This window comes from Martes martes, assembly GCF_963455335.1.
Source record: "Martes martes genome assembly, chromosome: 9".
In the NCBI taxonomy this organism is placed as follows: Eukaryota; Metazoa; Chordata; class Mammalia; order Carnivora; family Mustelidae; genus Martes; species Martes martes.
Genome location: NC_137896.1, coordinates 58,244,147 through 58,266,365, shown reverse-complemented (window position 1 = coordinate 58,266,365; position 22,219 = coordinate 58,244,147). Strand labels below are relative to the sequence as shown.

General features: G+C 40.2%; 1 protein-coding gene across 32 annotated transcripts in view; it reads left to right on the top strand.

The window, feature by feature from the left end:
- The window catches only part of MAP4K4 (mitogen-activated protein kinase kinase kinase kinase 4), a 192,504-nt gene that overhangs the window by 75,681 nt on the left and 94,604 nt on the right, over positions 1 to 22,219 (top strand). For all 32 annotated transcript variants that reach the window (XM_080814799.1, XM_080814791.1, XM_080814790.1 and 29 more), the window contains exon 3: positions 7,620 to 7,676. In XM_080814799.1, coding sequence (XP_080670925.1) covers positions 7,620 to 7,676 — 57 coding nt within the window. The remainder of the gene's footprint in view (positions 1 to 7,619; positions 7,677 to 22,219) is intronic.

Here is a 22,219-nt window from a genome sequence, read left to right as displayed (position 1 = left end):
TCCCCCTGGTGTGTGTCCTTCCTGCTCTCTGGGTATACTTTCTTGGCTATAAAATCAGCTGTTTTGTTAACTAGGCTTGCCTATCCTTTTAGCTCCTGAACATTTCAGGACATAAGTTCATTGTTTTTATTATAAACATATTTGACATTTCTTAGAACTCACGTGTTATATAAATCTAACCTTCAAATAGCAAAACCCCCAGCTAAGACAATGAGTGTATATGTTACAGTAAGTAAATACTGTGTAGTCCAAAAAGGATATGAGAGCTTGAGTTTGGGCTTTTTCATACAAGCTTGGAAAAGTGATTTCCAAACTTCAGAATGCAGAAGAATCACTAGAGACTGGCTTAAAAAGTCCTGGAATCCTATACCCCACTTAATGGAATTTTCTTGTGTGGGTCTGGGATGGAGCCTGGAAATCTATACATCATGGGTGGAAGTGAGTGATTTTTGTAATTGAATTTGATATACTTAATAGAAATATTTAACATCTCTCTCTTCCCATAGTAAATCCCTTATTTCTAAAATATTACATCTGCAAACCAAAAAAAACACCACTAAAAAATCATTAAGATCAAGTAAAGCTCCCAAGTTGGATGGGAATGAGGAGCAGCTGGTTGTTGCCCGTTCTGTGGCAGGCACACACATCACCCCATGATGGAATGCCCTCTTCTGACTAAGTGGGAGACTGGCATCTTCTTGGTTGGGTGCAGAGTAGAAAGAGCTCTTTTTGTCCTTGCATGTTTGGAGAGAAGTGATGAAGTTTTGTGACAGATCTTCTAGTCCTGGGTGAGTTGCTGAGTTCTCCCCCTTCCTCCCCACCAGTTGATACCTGCCTAAACTGTTCCTTTCTGGGATTCGGTAAGGAGTATTTGCAGTTTAGACCTCAAGGGATCCACGTCTTATCCTTTGATGATCTTCGAGAGCGTCAGGGCAACCCTTAAAGGCCCTGCTGTAGCCTCCATGGTGGGTCTACACTGTTAGCCTCACAGTGATGGTCTCTTTAACAACACCTTTTGCACCTTGTGCTAGAGCAGAGCAATTGCTCTCACACTGTCCTGTTTCCTAAGTGTTTCTGCTCCAGAGTACAGTTTTTCTCTGTCACCATGTTAGTGCCCCTACTTGTGGATTTTTTAATGTCCCTCTAAATTATAAACTTCCTGAGGGCTGTTGGGGGTGTTTTAGCTCCCCTGGCAGCATAGGGGTTGTCCTGGGCATTGGTTAAATATAGTCACTCTTCAGTTTACTGAATTTTGGTGTTGGTGGGTTTTTCTGTTAAGCAAATAGAAAACCAGTATCAGGAAGTTAATCTCTGGAGTTATTGTTTCAGGTTAAAGTCAGCAGAAAGGAGAAGCACTCTGATCTCCAGTATTTATTGAAAGAAAATTTATGGTGAGATAATGAAGGAACAGACAAGCCCATTACCAGTTTCAGAAAGCCAGGAATGAGGGGCTTAACTGTGTTCACAAATGCCTTCAGATTTCCTAAAGAATTCCTTCAGGATATTCTTTCATTCACTTTTCTGATTTATCATAGGAGAGGAAAATCCAGGGATAGAGAGTAAGTTTTTATTATTGGTTACTGCATTTCCATGTTTGATTATAACCACTTAAAATATTTATGTTACAGAATAGTATACTCAGCAGCTCCTATATAAGTTGGTTTAATGGGAGGTTTGTGGTCATTTCTGTTTTAAAGTTTATAGCACTTAACTGCATAATCCTCTCAAAGCTTCAGTTTCTCTATCTATGAAATGGGGACATTGGTACATACATTGGGTTATTTCAGGAGTAAATGAAAGTGCACAGAAAGTGCTTTGGTCACTACATGCCCCAAAGGTAGGGACCTCCGGGGGCCTTGTGTCCTGTTCTTATAGTGCTATCTCTAGTACTAGATGCTTCCTGGGTATCACAAGGATCATGCTTGCTAGAGTTCAGGCTGTAAGCATGCACCCTTCTGGGTTGTTGAGAGAAGAAGATATTTGTTGTTCCTGAATTGTTTACTTACCTTGCAAAGTGTCATAAATTTAATAGAGTTTTCTTCTCTAATAGTCTGTCTATTCTCTCAGTCCGAATGAGTACAAAAGCTTTATGATTCTGTGAAGAAAGGTCAGAGTTAAGTAGGAAACTCTGAGTGCAGAAAAGGAGCTGCTAAGTTACAGTACACGTCCTTGTTCAGGTATGAGATGCTGATGCCATACAATGACAAGGAATGATTGTTGTCACACAGGAGCATGACCATCCCCGAGGAGACGAGTCCTGAGTTAAGGACTTGGATTTTCATTTCTTTGATTCATTTGCACCCCCTCTAAGTTTCTTCTTACGAGTGAGACCATCAGATTTTGCCTTCAAGTAAGCATATGTATTCGTCAGATGTATTTTAATGGCGTTTCCTGGGGGTCTAGAATAAAGATTATGTAACATGTCGGGGCGCCTGGGTGGCTCAGTAGGTTAAAGCCTCTGCCTTCGGCTCAGGTCATGATCTCAGGGTCCTGGGATCGAGCCCCACATCCAGATCTCTGCTCAGCAGAGAGCCTGCTTCCCCCTTCTCTCTGCCTGCCTCTCTGCTTACTTGTGATCTCTCTCTGTCAAATAAATAAATAAAATCTTAAAAAAAAAAAAGATTATGTAACATGAGTTAGTTACCTGGTAGTTGGTGATTTGCTGTCTTTTTCCTCTTGGGATTTAAAAGCTTCCCTTGAATGTTGTTTCTTCTGCCACTAGGCTCCTCTGTGGATTATGAACAGGCTCTTAAAGGCAGACAGACAGGCTGCCACAGTGCCCTGCATTTTAAAACCATGGTGTGTGTGTGTGTGTGTGTGTGTGTGTGTGTGTGTGTGTGTGTTTTCTCTTATAACATGTACATAAATGTAATGCATATTTGGAGATGCAAAGTGTCAGTTCTGACTCTATTAGAAACACGAAGGAGAGTTAGAAATTAGGCTTCTCCTTAGCTTGAACATCTTCCAAGAATAGTTTGAGTTTTCTTTTTTAAAAAAGAAACATTCATTTCCCCCATTTAAAAACCAAAAATCAAATGTTGCAAAGGTTCTTTTACTAAAGGGGACGATTCTGGTTAGTGTGGGCCAGTCTGACTTTGTGTCAAATAATATTTATTGCAGCAATGATTTTAATTCCAAATCTTGGTAACCCTTTAAGGGCATTGAGGGGAAATAATTTAAGCTATTTCTTTAAAAACAAAGGACCTCAAAGCAGGAATTTGACAAGTTGATAGAAATGGTAGGAGTCCGTCCCTTGCATTTTATAAATCATTGTGGAAAGACAATCCTGCTGCCATTATACATGGGCAGATAACTTAATAACATTCACCTCAGCATTCTTCATCTGTAGAATAGGATAATGACCTGTTTTGCTGGCCTTCAAAAAAATTTCTAGGTGTCATAGTTATGAATGGTATTTGGGGGTTTTCCTCATTTGATGACTCATAAATGCATTAATGTTCACGTGGTGTCTCATATAAAAAGCCAGGGGCCTTTAGACTCTCCCTTCTGGCATTTTATAACACTGGATGGGACACTGTGTCCAAGAAATGAGGCAGTAGGCCAAGAGAATCAAGTTCATAAATGGATGTTAGCTATGTATATTTAATGCTGACCAAATCATATACTGGCATGTTCTGAAAGTGGATGATACGGTAGAAAGAAAGGTCCTATTAATATTAGTTTGCAAACCTCTCCATGCACAGGGTAGGCATTTCAGTGACACAGCATGCTGGATCCAGACTCAGGCGAAGGAAAGTGGTCATATTGGTCCTCTGTAGGGAGCAAACTGCATGAAGCAGGCTTTAAGAGATGGTGTAGAGGTCAGAGTGGAATGATATAGTCTAGATGTGTAGCCTCAGACTTCAGTGAAATAATGCCTTTGCTTATATCCTTGAGTCCCTAGCACAGTGCAGTTATGATTATGTGTATTTTCTCTTCATGTGCTACTGAGGGCCATTCATTACAGCTCTAAAGTGATGCCGTGGGAGCGGGCAGGGCCTCCCTGATGGGTGGGGACACCTGGCTTTTGTAGACTTAAGCTTATAACCCCCACCCCTAGAGGAACTTTTAATATATACTCTCTGGGGTAGTGTTGAGTAAATTACAGACAGACTTTTATCCTCTCAACCACTCTTCATATGACCTCCTTTGCGCACAATTACACGCATATAGATGTTTGGTGCATTTCAGTCCCAGCTGTAGTTTTTCTCCTCAGTCTGTTTGCTCGCCATTTTGGTTCTTTTTTGCCAAGTTGATGCATCTGAATAGGTAGATTATTATTTCTGTTTCAGATTTGGAGGTTTTCTTTTTGTTTCTTTTTAAAAAAATAATTAGGGAAGTACATTACTTTAGTATCCTACTGCCTTTCCCCCTATTGGCCATGCCCTTTGAAAATGAGAAATGGGCTTAAATTGACTGGGGTTATGGTAGTTGCAAGGGGAATTAAAGAGAAAGGGTTAGCATAGGCCTCTGGTGGGAGTGGATCTCTTATCTTAGAGCCCTTTATATGCCAGATATGATGGCCAGAGCTTAATGTACTTTATGCATTTTATTTCTAGCCTGCCTATTCTAAAAAGAACATTGGAATCCTACAATAATCCTAGGAAGCTTTCTCAAGGAAATTTACAGTAATGAAGTGGTAGCAGAGAAATGAAAGCCTAACTCTGCCAGAATCCCAAATTCATTTCTTTCAGTATGTTGTCTTATTTCTTATAAAGGAGGGAGACAGAATTCTTTGTTTCCTGATTTAAATTTAAATTTAAATTTAAAATGGACCTAATTTTGGAAGATCTGGCATGTGTTAATGAAGGCTAGTGCCTTTGCATGGTCCACCCTCTGGACACAAAAATAATTGATTAGTTGTTAGGTCCTGATTCTCTAATCCCTTAGTAAGGGAAACTCACGTTCTGTGTAAAGCAAGTACTGAATGAATTCACAACTCTAAGCTTTTATGCCACTGTCAAACTGCTAAGTTCTGAGAATATTCCTGTGGTCTTGAGTTCAGGCACAGAGGGAAATACTTCTACATTACATAAATATCTGGAGTGTTTTTTTTTTTTTCCATAGGTCCATGGGTTTTCTTCATCTGTAAGGATCCTAAGTTATCAGCTACTCAGAAGACCTTCCCCTCACCCACACCTCACTTAACACATTCCCAGCACAGTGCTGTTTACCTCTTTAAAGAACAAAAGCTAGGGGGCAATTCTTGTGACATTTTCTCTCATCCTTTGATTCTGTCAGCAAGAAATTTGCTTTAGTAATTTGGAAATAACCCCACTGCAGGAAGAGTAATCATGTATGTGTTTCCAGTTTCGAGGGCTTCCTGGGTGCTAAGGAGATAGATGATCTTTGTGTCCCTTATATAGAAAGCACTGGAAGGTTACTTAATACTTTTGTTCTCTTAAGTTCTCCTCTTTGTTCTTGGATTTAAGGAAATCATAATTTGGCTTCATGATTGTGTTAACCAGTCGGTCATGGGAGTTGTTTTGATACTATGCTAATAAATTAATTTTCTATCTTCAATTTAGGGAAACAAAGTCCAGTTGTATTTTATTACCATATTTATTATTTTATTTACCACTCATGTGTATTACACTGTTCTTTGCATCGTTGTTATTTTTCATGATAAACATTTGAAGTGGGCACCACCGTTCCCCTCTTAGGAGGCTGAGGCACTGTTATGTTACCTTATACAGACAAGGGGACATGAAGTGTGGACACAGTGTTGATGCTGGAGTCCATGCTCTGTGTCACTGTCCTTTAGCTTTAGGATCCTGCCAGTGCCCATGACATGGATAGCTCAGTTTCCAAAAAGGCTGAGGTTACAGATCCAAAACGCACATAGGCAAAAGTTTTAAATAAGTGATTCAGGAATGCATATTATCAAAAGATACTAAGTCTTGGACGGACAGGTAGTAAAAAAAAAAAAATGGCAGTAGAATCAGAAATATGGGAGACCATATAATGTTCATAAATTACCACTTTTGTGACACACAGTTGTGTTCTACTCTGCATCTCTGGGGTGGAGCTTCTGTAGCGGTCGAATGGCTTCTTAGATCATTTTGTGCGCTGTATGGGAACATAGATACAGGGCAGCATTTTCTTGCAGGACTGTGGATTACTCAGCTGTGAATATAGGAAGGGTGCCAGACCGTTCAGCGGGCTGTGTGACGATGTTGGGGAAGGTGTGGTGATGGAGTTCTGAAGCCACAGTTGAGGGGACAGTTCAGATCTGTGGAGACTGACTGATGGAAAAGCATGCGTGTGGAATGGTAGCTGGGAAGTAGCTGACAGGGCGGGAGGCAGTTCCTTGGGCCGTGGACCAATGTGGGACAAGCCTGCTCGCCTCAGAAGCAGAATTTGAGACTGTCTAAACTGCAGGCGTGTGTGTTGTGGGCGGTGGTGCCCGTACTTGCATGGAAGCACTTTTGAAGACCAGGAAGGTAATTCACTGGGAGGGGGGTGGTGGTGTCTGTGGGTTGGGAAGAGTTACAGTGAGATTCCTGGCCTGTGGATTTTATTTGTCCTGGTTACCTGTATGTTACATTGTTGTGTAGTTCCTGCTCCTGAACTCCTGGGCCATTGCAGGACTCCACATCACCGTGACCTCATACAGTTGAGATGTAATTGTAATACAGTGTCATTTTCATGGAGTTGTTTTGTCCTAGATGTAACTTGAGTTCATGGGTAAGCTTTCCAGACTAAATGGAGAGCTTTCCTCAGGTTTCAAGTTCTAAAGTTCATAACTATTCAACATGAGACCACAAGAGAGGCAGGCTCTTGGGAGCTATGGGGATGTTCTTTCTGTTTTACATTTGTTGAGAAAGGACTCTTGTCCACAAAGTCCTGAAGTACATCAAGCTCAGGAGATCTGGGTAACTCTGTGTTACTCACCTGAGAAATGGCCAGCAGAGCACTGCGAAGAGTGGATGGAGGGACACAGAGCTGACAGGAATTAAAACTAGTCCTGTTCATCTGGGTGTGAGATTGACCTGACATTGGTTTGAAATGCCCAGGGGTATAAATAATGAGTTTTAGGTCCTAGGTCAGGAGTTAGACTATCACTGCATTATCCCAATCTCTTTTACACTTCCTTATTCTGGGTAATTATTCTCCCAACTTCCCTATCTTGGGACTGCAGGAAAGCTTCAAAGAAGACTCTCAGGTAACTTTTTTGTAAAACCGAGTAATGAGTCTTGGGAGTACACTAGGGAAAAATGGCTACTATTCTGAAAATAAAGATCAAGAGGGTTTTTTGGGTCATTTCATTCATGTAGAATGTTAAGAAAGAAAACGTGATCAAGTTGATGTGTAGAAGAAAATATTATTTAAGTTGCTTAGGTTGAGAGGTAATAAGTAAATTGAACCTGAGAAAGAAAGGAATTGATACTTTATCAAAACTCATTGGCTCTACCACTTCTTTTGTTTATTAAGTGGAGTTCATTGGCATTACAACCCATATTGTTCTACTGGAGGTCATGGGACTATTTCATCATTACTTTGGGAAAAAAATACAAAATAAATGATACATGTAATGATTTATTGAAACTTCAGCCATTCTTTTCTAATGATCACGGAAAAACAATGGTGCCAATTTTCTTCTTTTCTCTGTTTTTCAGGGTCGACATGTTAAAACAGGTCAGCTGGCGGCCATCAAAGTTATGGATGTCACTGAGGTAAGGTTGGGTCACAAATAATTTTAAAGAAATCATTCTATAAAAGCAAGATCCTCTTGTCCCTCTAACCCCTAGTGTAATGGTATTGTTCTGTTTGTAGCATAGATCTTGAACAAATCCCCCCCACCTCGCCCCCCGGTGACATGGCGGGTTCATAAGGTCCAGCAGACTAGTTGGCTTAAATTGTTGCAGATGGTCCCCAAGTAACTAGGAATCAGTAGCATTTTCTTTAAAGAAAAACAAAACAAAACAAAAAAAACAAAAACAAAAACAAAAAACTGAGTGATGTCATCCTTGGCAGCTTAATGGGCCATAATTGGAAACATCTTCTCTAATGGAAAAGAAAAGATTTGAGAAGGGATCGTGGAGGTCACATGAATAGGGAGGTAGAGGGTTGTGGGGTGGGGAAAAGCTTCTCTAGGGTATTAGGCCACATTTGGGCCATTTCTTTTATTTTTAACATGGGGAAAGAAAACAGACCCAGCCAAGTTCCCAGAGGTTTGAAAACAGAAACATCTGTTAGAATGCTGAGCAGATTGTTGGCAAAATTTAGTAGCAAAAAATAGTTCTTGAAATGGTCACATGAGGATTTACTCTGTAGCTTTAGATCGGAAAGAGGAGAGATTAATTTACACAAAAGTAAGTGTATATGTTCCTGTGAGTGTACATACATGCTCAAGTCCATACTTAGACTTTTTAAAGAGGACCATGGACTGTAATGAACCAAATCCCTTACTTTAAATTATTTTTATCTGAAATCTTACTTTTCATTCTCTTGGTTTCTTCTAACTTGCCTAATTATGAATAAGATTTACCATGATATATCACAGATTCTAGACAGAGTTAGGTAGCAGCCATGGGGATCTAGGATATCTTTTTTAAAATTTATTTTTACTTCTTTTTGAGAGAGAGAGCATGCATGCGAGGACACGTGTGCAGGGACCAGGGAAGGGGGCAGAGGGAGAGGGTGAGAATCTCAAGTAGGGGCTTGATCTCATGACCCTGAGATCATGACCTAAGCCAAAATCAGTAGTTGGACACTTAGCTGCCTGAGCCACCCGGTCACCCTGATTTGGGTTATCTTTGTATCAAGCCATAGTCTCCCCACATCTGGGGTTGGTCTAGGGAAATAATGGCTAAACCATCAGGTGTGCAGTTGAGCATTCTAGAGAGGTTTCTTTCTCTGTCCTTTTCTCTCCTTGGTCTCTAAGAACATGCTCATCTCCAGTGTGCATGTTTGTTAGTAAGAATTAGAAAACGTTACCTGTGGACTATGGGACAAATTATAGAACTTTTTTACAAATATTTGAAGATGGGACATTTTATGAGATGGCTGCTCTCTTTTTTTCTGCCAGAGAGAATACTGGAGACTTTATAATGAAAAGGTACCCATTGCTTTGTTGAGTGGCCTAAAGGTTCTTGTAATCTACTGTGGTAAAGGACTCTTCTTTCGCCTTATAGTGAGCCTATCTTGGTGTACAACTTGGGGAAATTGGATGCTTTCCAATTAAATATTATTTTTAAGAGTATTTTAAAGAGTGGTGAAGGAACAACAATTTTAATTGTGATTTAAATACAATAGTTAAGTTATTTCTGAAGTGCCCTCTGTGAATGGAATGATGGATGGCACCTTCCTCTCAAGCCTCCGTTCTTGCCACTGGGCATGGTTCTGGTGCCACGGTGGGAAAAGGTGTAGCTGGAGCCTGCGTTCTTTGGCATTTATTGACACACTTCCTGACTTGTTCATTAGCAGACTGGGCATCATTCTAAATGTAAGCTTTAGGAATTTTATGAAGCATTTGGAAGTTCTGAGAGTTACATTTTTTTTTCCCCTCTCCTCCTTGACTGATGGATTGAGAGAAAGAGGGAGACTATGAGTGCACAGGTGAGTGGGGTGGGGCGGGGGCAGAGAGGGAGTACAGAGGTTGAGAGAACCTCAAGCAGATTCCCTGCTGAGTGTGGAGCCACTGCAGAGCTTGATCCTATGACCCTGGTACCATGACCTGAGCCCAAATCAAGAGTCAGACGCTTAACCAACTGAGCCACCTAGGTGCCCTGAGAGTTGCATTTCTTTTCTCACTTCAGCCTGTGCTGCCCTGGCTGACAGAGCTTTTGTCACCAGCCAGGCTGTGTTCCCTTCCACATCTCAAATGGAATCTGAATGAGATTTGTCTTCTACAGAGCAACCCTTTTACCCTAAGCCTGGCTCTGATGGTAACTGTGAAGTATATAATCACAGCTTTAAAAAAAGCGTAAAATATAGGAAAATATTTTTAAAAATTAAATCTTCATAATGCCACGTTGCAGTAATCACTGTTGGTGTTTTGGTTTATATACTAGTCATATATGAGCATAGCTACAAAATACATATCTATGCGTGTGATAGATGCTTTTGTATTCCATGTTTGTTGAGTTGTATACAAAAGGTATTTCCTTGTCTGCAAAATCAGGCACTGTTGGACAAATGCATTTTCAGGACTCCTTTAAAAATAATTATGCAAAGCCCATGTGTTCAGGTAAAATGATAACCAGATGATGAGTCTTAAGAACAAACACAAACCCAATCAGCTGTTTACCATTTGGCCTCTCAATAATGCTTCTTGTGTGCTGTTTTCATACAGTGACCTCTCTATAGAATGACCTCTGTGCAACAGCTTGGGGCACAGTCAGGGCTCAGAGCAAGTGTCAGTTATGGAAAGAGGGTATCAGGCAGCTGGCACCCCGGAAAACATTCCCTTGCCACCCCTCACATCAGGGATCTCCCTGCTCTTGTCAAGTTTTAGGCATTGCCCTGAGGGGGATCTGGGAGCAGTCTGGCATGAGGGGAAAATTGTAGGTGATGTTTCTGGTTTCAGCTCCAGCAGAAGAGGCTGTTGGAGTGGTCCTGTTGATGAAAGGAGGATCCTGTATAGTTCCTGAATTCTACTCAGTTTCTTCTCAGGAGCAAAAACTATGAATGCTTATTCTGGGGTGGGGGGGGGGCACGGAATCATGGACATGTCCTGACTCTTGAGCCTCTTCCTCAGGTGAAATTGAGAGGCAGTTACGAGCCTACTAGTTATTTCTCAGGCTCAGAAGGCCAGAAAAGCAGCCGACATGGGGAGGTAAATGGCGTGGCTGCTCTTCTCCTCAGCTGTCAGCTGTTGGCATCCCTGAATGAATGTGCTGTAGGCTGGCTGCACTGAGTCCTCATCACTTCTGTATATGATTTTGTGATCCTGGAAAACAGAGCCAGCTGAAAGTTCGTATTTCACCCTGGGTGAAGTAAAGGTACTATGAAGGGAAGTGGGGAGTCTAGACTGGAGGCGTTTATTTGCAAGAGATGTAGAGATCTCTGTATATCTTCTCCAACTTTCACAATTTTAAGAATTGACTATCTTTAGGATTGTGAAGAGCTCTTTTTAAAGAAAGCTTGTCATTTATCAGATTGGTTGTGGGAAGGGATAAGGAGCAGGTTAAGGATACGTTCAAACTGGAGAAAACCAGGACATGAGATCTATAATGTGCTGCTTTTGTTTTTGAAATAATTATAGATTCAAAGAATTTGTAGAGAATTATTTGGGGGGTGGGGTCTCATGTACCAGCACCCAGTTTTCTGCAGTGGTAACATCTTCATAACTGAGGCCTTTGCCCAAAATCAGGCAAGGCAAACAGTTGCTCTTACAAGTGAAGGATTTGACCTGTACTCCCATGTTCAGTTACAGCAAACGAGCCCACACCATTATGCAACATCTGCCAGCCTGGCTTCAGAACAGGGCAGGCCACCGGCGCTTGGCGCTGATACAGTCCATAGGTCTTGTTCAGATTTCCCCAGTTGGACATGCACTCATGTGTATATATGTTTTTGATGTGTTTTCAGAGAAACTTGAAGTGATTGTTTGAATTCTTGATAAGCTCCTTCCTTTTAGTCCTTGTGTCTTAATGTGAGGGGCTGATAGCTTGTTTCTTACAGTTTTGGGATATCCCATTACTTTGAGTTAATGCTCTAGAAGGTAGGAAGGTCAAGTAGCCAGATGAATAATTCTCAACTTGGGGTCCAAAAGCTCTCAAAGTAAAATTTATCTCTGAGAATTATATTTAATGTTTTCATTTTAATAATTTCCCCCTAATTTTTTACTATGAAAATGTTCATAATTACAGAACTGTTGAAGGAATGAACACGCTCTATCCTTTGCTTAGATTCAACAGTTGCTAACATTTTGTGTATATGTCATATGTGTATTGTTGTAGCACCATCATGACCCTGCACTTGTATGAGTGTGCTTCCCTTAAAATACGGTCTTCCACATAATCATAATACCATCTTAAAAGAATTAATTAATGCTTACAGAATTTCACCTGATGTTCAGTCCATATTCAGATATCCTCAAAAGTGCCAGGGTTTGTGTATTACATTTGGTTATCTTTTGACTCACTTTTTGTCTAGATCAGTTCTTCTGTGTCCTCCTGGCCCCTCCCATTCTTTTCTTTTTCTTCTCTTCTCTTTCATTTTTAAGAAATTGACTTTTGGAAGAATCTACCCAGTTGTTTTGTAAAATATCCCACATACGGGATTTGCCTGTTACCTTGTGCTGTGCTTTAACTGGTCCCTCCTACATTTCCTGGAAACTGGGAATTGAGTTGGGAGCATTGATTAGACTCTTGATTAGACTGTGTGTGTGTGTGTGTGTGTGTGTGTGTGTGTGTGTGTGTGTGTATTGGCAAGAATGCCTCATTCGTGGTATTAGATCCCTCCCATTGCATCACATCAGGAGGCACAGCCCTTCTAGTTGTCTATTAGTGAAGCCAAGTCCAAGTTCAATCTTCTATTAAAGAGGGAGCTGCCAGAGCTCTCCTCTCTCAGGATGCACTGTTAGCTTTGCATTTTGTAAATAATCTCCAGGGCAATACTTTGGCACTGTGTGAATATTCTGTTCACCAACAACTTTTTAACTAACTGTTTTTGGCATTCATTTGGTGATCCTTCCCTGATTTAGTTATTGCAGTGAAATAATGACTTTTCGTTTCTGTCCTTTATATTAGTTAGCATTGGTCTATGAAGAAGAATTTCCTTACCTATATCCACCATTGTTTTCTCTCTTTTTCTGGTTGTTGGTATAGACATGGGCAATTTATTTATTCAATGTGTTCCCATCAATTAAAGCTATTACTACTTATTTAATCAAATTGTGCCTCATCTGGCTATGGGAGCTAATCCATGCTTTTTCACAGGACTCCTTTAGTTTTGAGTACTTATGTGTTTTCTGGTATAAGTAGGTATTTGAAGCTGACTGGCCAGAATTTGGAGTCTCTTCCTCTCAGGAGCCTTATTAATTCCTTTTAGTGGGAAGTATATTTAGAAACCAATACCTGAATGCTTCTCCTCTGAAATTTTTGGTCCTTTAGACTATACCTCTTAAGGGTTTATAGTCAGTGCTATGCTCAGAAGTTATTTGAAATAATTCCTTTCTCTCACAGTTCATAAATTTGTTATGTAGCTCAGTTCAGTTTCTGCTGAGTCATTTATAGGGCTTGCTTCTTCTCCGGATTAAATTTAACTTTCAAATGTGTAAATTATTTACATTGTTCAACGTCAAAACTGTATAAAAAGATATGCATTTTGGTAAACAGTTTTTGAAAAGCTTAGTCTAGATCATCTGGATAACAGACCACCTCACACCCAAGTACTGCCATGCAGTTTCAATGCCCTGATTTGTGTTTGTCATTGCTTTGGGCTACGTAGGGCTAAACATTTCTTGGGGTGTTGCAGAGAGAACAAAGGCAAACTTAGTATGCGGTGTTTCATGTCAAACTGAGATGAAGTGGTGCTCTGTGGAATGATGTTTTACTGCAGTTCATCACCACAGAATAGAGAGTTCCACTCCAGTCTTCTGGCCAGTCCCATAGTCTTTCCTCCACTTTGCCCTTCTGGCATGGGATGGGGTTAAAGTAGTAGATTCTCAAAAGTATAGTTTCTGGACCTGCACCAGTGAGTACTTGGGAACCTGTTAGAAACGCAGTATCTCAGGTTCCACCCAGACTGCTGCATCAGAAATTCTGGGTTGGGTCTAGGGCCCAGCAGTCTGGGTTATAACAAGCCCTCCTGGGGACTCTGCTGTACATTCAAGTTTAAAAACCCCTATTTTAATGGAACCTTAGGGAAAAAAGCCTCATATCTACGAGTGAAGAATTCTAGCTGAGAGACACTGGCACCTCTAGCGCAGGAATACATTGCCAGTTAGATTACAGGGATTAGAATCCAGATCTTTGATTCTCCATTGATGAGCCTTTGAAAGTGTTAACAGTTTCAAACATTAGGTTCTAAGTAGATTTGATCTGGACCTTAAAGATTGGATTAGTCTTGACCAATTTTCTCCTTTCTAAAGTTTGTTTTTAGCAGATCAGCCAGAGCAGACTTTTTTTTTAGTCTTAGGATCAAAATGTTTGTGGTTGGTAATCATGACATATTCCTTGGAGGAGAGGAAGATGCTAGGCCTGATGCTCGTTGGGGTGCAGGAAGCCAGCCAGCACATTTTATTGAATACCCTTTATATTCCTTGCACTATGTTCCTAGGATTGTAAGAATAAAAGTTATGTAAAAACATGTCCTTGCCTGGAACAGTTAGTAAAAACCTAGCCTCTGCCCATTATCATATTGGAGAGGCAGGAGCCACAGAGGGGCCTAATGCTAAGCAATATAGATCACATCTGGTAGAGCAGTGTTTGAGCACCATCTGAGCCATGGAAGAGGAGGGGGACAAATTTCTTGTTCTTAAGGAGTTCATGCTCTGACGGTAGGGAGCAAAACAGACTTACTCTAGTGACAAAGCAAGGCCCTGTCAGGCTTCACAGTTTTATCTCTTTTCAGTTGAAGGGGAGCAAAATGTAATGAATGTGCTGTTCTTGTCTAGACCGAAAGTAAGAACAAAAGGAAATGGGGGAGAGATCTCTGTGGATTGTGTGACCTATTGTTCCATCCTATTATTCTTTGGAGTCCAGCTAAATGCTGCAGGCCTTATAGCTTGGTACTGGCTTCTTCCATTCCAGGCAACTGCTGACACTTTGTCCAGCAAGTGCCTGTCCATGGCTCTGGCCAACTCACTGTAACATCATTGAGGGCTGTCAGGAGAAGCTGGTTGTGTATCCTTGAGACCATGTGCAGCTGTCAGCTTTGATGGCAGTTGTGTGTCCTCCTCCGCCTCCCCCGACCCCTGCAGATAGTCTTTCTTTCTTTGGTTTCTGGGTTTTTTTACCTTTCTTTTCTTTTCTTTTCTTTTCTTTTCTTTCTTTCTTTCTTTTTCTTTTTTTTTTTTAAAGATTTTTTTTTATTTGACAGACAGAGATCACAAGTAGGCAGAGAGGCCGGCAGAGAGAGAGAGAGAGGAGGAAGCAGGCTCCCTGCCAAGCAGAGAGCCCCATGCGAGGCTCGATCCCAGGACCCTGGGATCATGACACCTAGCCAAAGGCAGAGGCCTTAACCCACTGAGCCACCCAGGCACCCTTTAAAAAACAAAAACAACAAACTACCTTCTCTCTCTTTGCTACCAAGAGAGAAACTGGGATGCCAAATTTCCTCTCTGGGATTTTCTTACCTTTGATAACTTCTGACTTGATTTAAGTGATCTTAATCTTAAATTGCAATTCCTAATTAGGAATGTTTCCCTTAGTTTTTTTATAGATAAAGATCACAAGTTGTACAAGTTGTACCTCTTCTTCCTCTTCTTGTTATTATTTTAATATTGGTACAAGTCCTTGAAGAAAAACTCTTAAATTGATTTAATTTTGATTTATTTTAATTAAAAATTATGACTGATTTTGAGAACTGGTAATTCTACCAGAATCCTGGTAATTATACTGTATCCTCAAAAAATATAGCAGTATTTCTCAGCCTTATTTTCATTATCAGCTCCCTAAGAAGCCTTTGAAGATATTTTTTCCTAATCACTCCTTAAGAAATTTTAAAATGTCTGTATATCTGTTCATGTACTGTATGTATATCTTTATGCTCTATACATAAAAAGTGATTTTTTTTCCTCCACGTCCCAAACCCACTTTTCTTCCCTGTTGGGGAGGGGGATGATATCACTCCGATTGAGAATACCTGGTATAGCATAAGATAAATATACGACCTTATACAAATGAGTCAGGGTAAGGATTATGCTATTTCTAATACTTTCTTTTTATAAAAAATTTACTAGATACTAGAATTCATCTAAAGTGATGAAGAAGATCTACTGGCGGGGCAAGTGTAGAGTGCATGAGGTGAACTAAGATATATTTTTAAGGACTTGTGCCAGCCATCACATAGGGTATGGTACAGGCACTTGCTTGAATTGACACAGCAGACTTTGAGACAGATAGCATCATCTCTCTTTTTAGAAAGAAAGAACAAAAGGCTGGGACTCGTTTCCAAGCTTTTCTGGTTGTAAAGCTTGCTTCTCTTTCTTCTGAATCCATCTGTCCTTTCCCCAAGTAATATGAAGGGTGAAGGTTGAACTTCTCAAGAAATAGGTACCTGTTAAAGTGTTTTAAAAATAACTATGCTGCTGGTGATATGATAGTGAATTATTTTAAATGATTAGGGTTTGTTTGTTTGTTTGTTTTGGCAGAGATAGAATATATCTCTATTTTGGATTAGTAGAATAATTCTATTTTTTTTTAAGGTTTTATTTATTTGACAGACAGAGATCACAAGTAGGCAGAGAGGCAGGCAGAGAGAGGAGGAAGCAGGCTCCCTGCTGAACAGAGAGCCCGATGTGGGGCTCGATCCCAGGACCCTGGGATCATGACCTGAGCCGAAGGCAGAGGCTTTAACCCACTGAGCCACCCAGGTGCCCCGAATAATTCTATTTTTGATTAATTCATTTTAACTTATGAATTTTACTGGATTTTGCATAATATAAATATTCTTCTATTCTTACTATTTAATAAGTAAATAAGCAAAGGAAGAGTAGCTATATACTTCAGACATTTTATGTTTTTCATGTTGAAAAGGCTTCATTTTGCTTATGGGTGACAATTGATATTCAGAAAGGCAGTCTGCCCAGAGTTTCATAGCTTGTTGCCAAAGTAGCATCCCAGTCTTCCTTTCATTACACCATGATCCCTCCTAGTTCACATTAGGAGCATAGTATAGTGGTGTTTTGTAGTTGGGTTCTAACATAGTAGCAAATAACAAGTTGCAGTACCTTGTAAGTTGTAGGAACTGAGATCTTTGGTGAATTGTATAGGATGGTTGATTTTTGGTGGACACTTGGCAAAGCTTATAGTAGATACACAGTATTGTTTTCAATGTCCGAGAAAATTATAGTAATATATTGTTACCATAGAGGACTTTGAAAATATGATCCTGTTTTATAGCATTCTCAATCTTTGTAAGAAAAAATAGTAAAAATAATCACGGATTAGTAGGATCTGCTCTTCACACTTATATTTCACTTCCTCTCAGGAAAGAAAATAAGAATCCTTTAAAATTATTAATGGTTAGAAAGAGACAGTACATTTTTGGGTTTTGCTTTTAGAATTGTCACTGAACTAATAAAAATGATCTATCTTTTTTCTCCCTTTCCTTTGAATGCAAATTTGAGGCCTATAAATATTTTTCAAGGTGAATTTATAGTTTATGAACCCTCTAGAAAGTCAGCCTCTTTACTTAATAGTTCTGTCCTGGCTTTTACCCCCAAACAGTAGTAATACTCTTTGTTAGACTAGTGCCTAGAATTACATTTAATGAAGCTTCAGATTCCTCATCTGTGAGATGGAATAATAATTCCTACTTCATAGGTTTTTGTCAGAATTAAAATTATATAATAGATTAAAGTGTCTAGCATATTATTTTTTTACAAAGTAAATGAGGTTTTCTTTGTTTCCTTCTCGTTAAAGATACTAAGATAACTCATCACTTTTGCGGAAGACTTGTTACTCCTCAACTGCTGTTACTCTCCTTCTTAGATACTCATGACCTTTCCCAGGTGGCCTCCTTCTTCCTTTCTGTGTCTTATATCCCTGAAGACTTCTGCATCAGGTGGCTTCTTTGTCCCTTCTGGTTATGGGCATTACTTTCTGGTCCTTGGCAACTACTTTTGCTGGCCTGGCCCTACGAGCAATTTTCTAGTGCTGTTCTATTTTTTTTTTTTTTTTTTTTTTTAGATTTTATTTATTTATTTGCCAGAGAGAGAGAGCACAAACAGAGGAAATGACAGGCAGAGGGAGAGAAAGAAGCAGGCTCCCATTGAGCAGAGAGCCCGATGCGGGACTCGATCCCAGGACCCTGGGACCATGACCTGAGCCGAAGGCAGAGGCTTAACCCTCTGAGCCACCCAGGTGCCCCTCTAGTGCTGTTCTAATGACCACCTAGAGAACAGTTTCTATACATTCATTTCATGCTTCTGTTATTCTGTACTAGATTAGAAACTCTTTTTAGGGAGCTAACTCTTAGGGTTGTCATGGCCCTTCCAGGCTTATGACAGAACCCTTCACATGGGTGATGCTTAGCTTACTTTGCTGTTTCTAAAAACTGTCCTGGCAGCTTAGAGGAGAATATCCCGAAGTGTTTTGGTCATTGACATAAAATATATGTAGATTCCTTTTAATAAATTAGAGGCAGCTCTAATAAAGGTATGTCCTAGTATACTTTTATTGTATTACTGTACTCTGTAATCATACGTTTTTCTCTGTTGCTTTGTGGGATAGTTTTAAATATTAAAAAGAAATAGAGAAGAGTACCATTCATTCTTACCAAAGATATAACAAAGTACTAATCGCTTTGGTCAGGTGTAGTTTTGGTTCATTTGGGACTGGAAATGCCAGATGTCAATTATGGTTTGCAGGGGGGGGGTTTGTTTTGTTTTGTTTTTTAATGCTGTTCATGAAGTTGTATTAATTCATTCATTGAAGCCATAACTGAAAACTTAATCTTTTTAATACCTACAATTCTCAGATCTGGGGTGGAATAGGAAATTAATTATGCTCTAGAAGGAGCTATTCTTGATCTCCTGGTAAAACAAAACTTGCTGTGAACGGATGCTCTTTGTAATCGTTAATGAGCACTCCCTCTCCAGGCAGCTTCTGCACTTTCTTAGTTTAATTCCATTGCTTCATGAATCCAAGGCATTTTTCTAAGTCAATAGTTGAATAAAACAGTCACCCAGCAAATTCTGCATAACCTAAATTGCTAGTTTTAAAATATGGGCCCTGTTCTTTTAAAAATATCTTCTTCCCTCCCACCAGCTTTTTCTCTTTTTTTTTTTTTTAAATAAATTTTAGGGCTGTAAGTGCAAAATTTTGTTTTCCACCTTGATACTTCCCTTCCTGTTTCCATTCCCAGCAAATTTATTGGAAAAGATGTGTATTGGAGGTTCTCAAGACCATTCAGGTTTGATGATTCACTAAGAGTACACAGAATTCAACACACAGTTTTATCCTCAGCTGTGATTTATAGTATAACGGAAGAATACAGAGCAAAATTAGAAAAGGGAAAAGGGACAGGGGATGAAGTCCGAAGGAAACCAGGCACAACCTTCCGAGAGTCCTATCCCATTAGAGTCATAAAGGACATGCTTAATTCTTCCAGCAGTATGTTGTCAAAATACATGTGAAGTGTTGTCTGCCAGAGCAGCTCATTAGAGACTCAGTACCCAGATTTTTTATTTGGAGCTGGTCGCATAAACACATCTACCTGACATGTACCAAAAATTTCAGACTCCCAGCAGGAAAGCGGGTGTTCAGCAATAAACCATGTTGTTTGTTCAAACCATCTAGGTAGGAGCAGTGAGCCACTCTTACCAGTTCTAGGAGTGGTGGAAACCCTCCTGAAATCCAAGGGCCACTCTTGCAAGTGATCTTTCTAGGGACAGTGTTCTCAGGTCCTGGGACCAGACTTTTTTCAACTCTACATTTGTTTATCACTTGCTTTTTTGGCATCTCTAACAGGTTGTCCAATAGCCCAAACTCAGTTGTGTGTCCTGTGAGTTCCTAGTCTTTGGCCCATAAACCTGTTTCTGCAGCCTTTCCCTTTCTCATTTGGTGGCATCCCCAACCTTATATTTGTTCAGGCCAAAAAAGCCTTGGAGTGCTCTTCCTGTCATATAACACTCATCTCATTTGTTGGGAAATCTTGCAGTGTTCCCTTCCTCCAAACAGTAGCCGGTTTATGTCAAAATAATCTTGGCCACTGATGGACAAATATGGAATGTGGATTATAGGTATAGGACAGTCTGTTACACTGTTTTCTCTACTTCTGTATATTTGAAACTCATAACAAACTCTAACAGTCTGTCAGTCTGTAAGGAACTGTCACACGTAGATCACACACATATCACTCAGATCTGACCCTTCCCACTATAGCCTCTACTACTACCACCACCACCCTCTACACCCCTCTTTTCTCAGCATAGCAGCCTAGTGATCCTTTACAAACAAAGTCTGATTGGTATCTTTCATTGATTTCCTTCCTGAGCTCAGAGTGAAAACTCAGACTCTTTCAGTGGCCGACAGTACAGTACTTTACCAGATTGGACTCCTGCCCTGTTCTCTCTCAGACCTCTCCTACTTCCCCCTCGCCCTCCTCCAACTACACAGGTCTGCTCTTTCTTCCTCCACCTGCCAGGGAGCTCCTGTCTGAAGACCTCCCATTTAATGTTGATGCCTCATGCAGAATGACCTTCACGACTGTATGGCCTACTCCCTCACCCTCATGCCCAGTGGCACCTTCTGAACCCTAATGCCCTTACCTTATTGTAGGTTTTCCAGTTTCATAGCACAGTGTATAACTGGTCTATTTATTCTGCTTGGTGTACATCACTTGCCTCTATCATCGCGCCACTCATTCCTTCTCTCCCTGGAATAAAAGCTCCCTCATGGCAAGTATCTTTGCTTTTTTTTTTTCCCCCCTTCAGTGATGCATCATCCCAAGCACCAGTTCAGTGCCTGGTATGTATAGAAGGCATTTCATGAATGTTTGTTGAATGAATGAATAATGTCAGAAATCTACTGGAGTGCCCCTTCTTTTTCTACGTGAAGAGCCCAAAACCTAAAGAAGTTATATATAGTTGGTTAATGGTTTTGTATGGGTGTGTGAGTGAACGTGTATGCTTTTGTTTATGAAACTACTTTAAGATTAAACTTTTAATAATCTTTTAATTATATATCCTGAGATACCCTTTGAGATGTGGTAAAATGGTGAAAGAGTACAATTAGAAAGAACAGATTTCAAATATCCTGTGCCCATTCCGTTTGAAACATTTCATCTTTTAAAATGATAACCTTAAAAGGACCTCCTCAGTGCCTCCAGCCATGTTTTTCTAAATTTAATCCCAATAGCTGCTTTCCAGTTGAAATTGTTTTCATAGGCCCTGAGTATAAATTCATAGCCTAAACTAAAATGCCTGTATAATAAAACTTACTGGAATTGCTTGTTTTCTTACTCTTGTTAATGTCCAGTGAAAACCCACATTAAGAACATATAGTGTCTTAACGTTGCTATGACAACGAAAGAGCTTTTAGAAGAAAAGCTTTAATTGTTTAATTGGTGAAACCTCACTGCCTCCCCTTCCCTCAGCATCATATCCTGAGAGAAGAAAGGTGAGAAATCTCTAGTGACAGAATCCCTGTCTTCTAATTATTCTGACTTTTGTACTTACCCTATAGAGAAGAGTGTTGACTTTAGTGGGAATGATCTAAAGCATCTAAAGCAAGATTAGAGAAATAGCTAGTTGGTTGGCTAAGTTTTTAGCTTCCACATCTGCAATATTGTGGGTACAGTATTAATCCATACATGGCCTTGAAGCAGTGCAGGAAGCTAGGCTCTCTCTGCCCCAAGGTAGGAAAGCTGTCCTCTGGCGCAAGAGCAGACTCTGAGAGAGCAGCCCTTTTCCTGTTATTCCCCGTGACAGCTCAGCTGTGCCACAGATGAGACTGACCCCTAGATTTTTAGCTCTATGTGCTGATGTGGCATGACAAAGCCAGGATTATATTATAACTGTAATCCTGCCTCAAAGCTTGTGTTTGTTTTAATTGTTCACTTTTACAGATTCAAATTTGTCCCTTTAAACTTTGGGCATTATATTTATTCAGTATGTGTTAGAGGTTTTCAGTGATCTTTAGGAGCATTATAATTGTTCAGCTTCTATTGAAAGCCATGGCGAGGTGAAAGAAATTGATCTGCTGGCTCCTCTCCCTCGTACTCATTGCTGCTAATTGGTCTCCCGTTCTGACACGGAGTGCAAGCCCTGGATAGGTAGAAACCTGCCACTGAACCTGGACTGCTGCTGTGATCTGCGATTTGATGGTTGTCACGGTGTCTGCGGGCTCTGAATCCATGCCAGTTTTTCTTTTTCTTGTTTCTTTTATCTGGACATTCTCAGATACCTTTTTTTTTCCTCCTTAATATACTCTGGGCTGTAGCAGTGTGTTTTCAGGTTTGAAAAAGTTTGGAAGTAGCCACTTCTCAAGGGTAACTGTGTCTACTTGTTTGTCTGTTTGTGAAGTATAACATGAATATGGAAAAAGGCATACATTATAAGTTCAGTGCATTTCCAAAAAGTGAACACATCCACTCATGAACC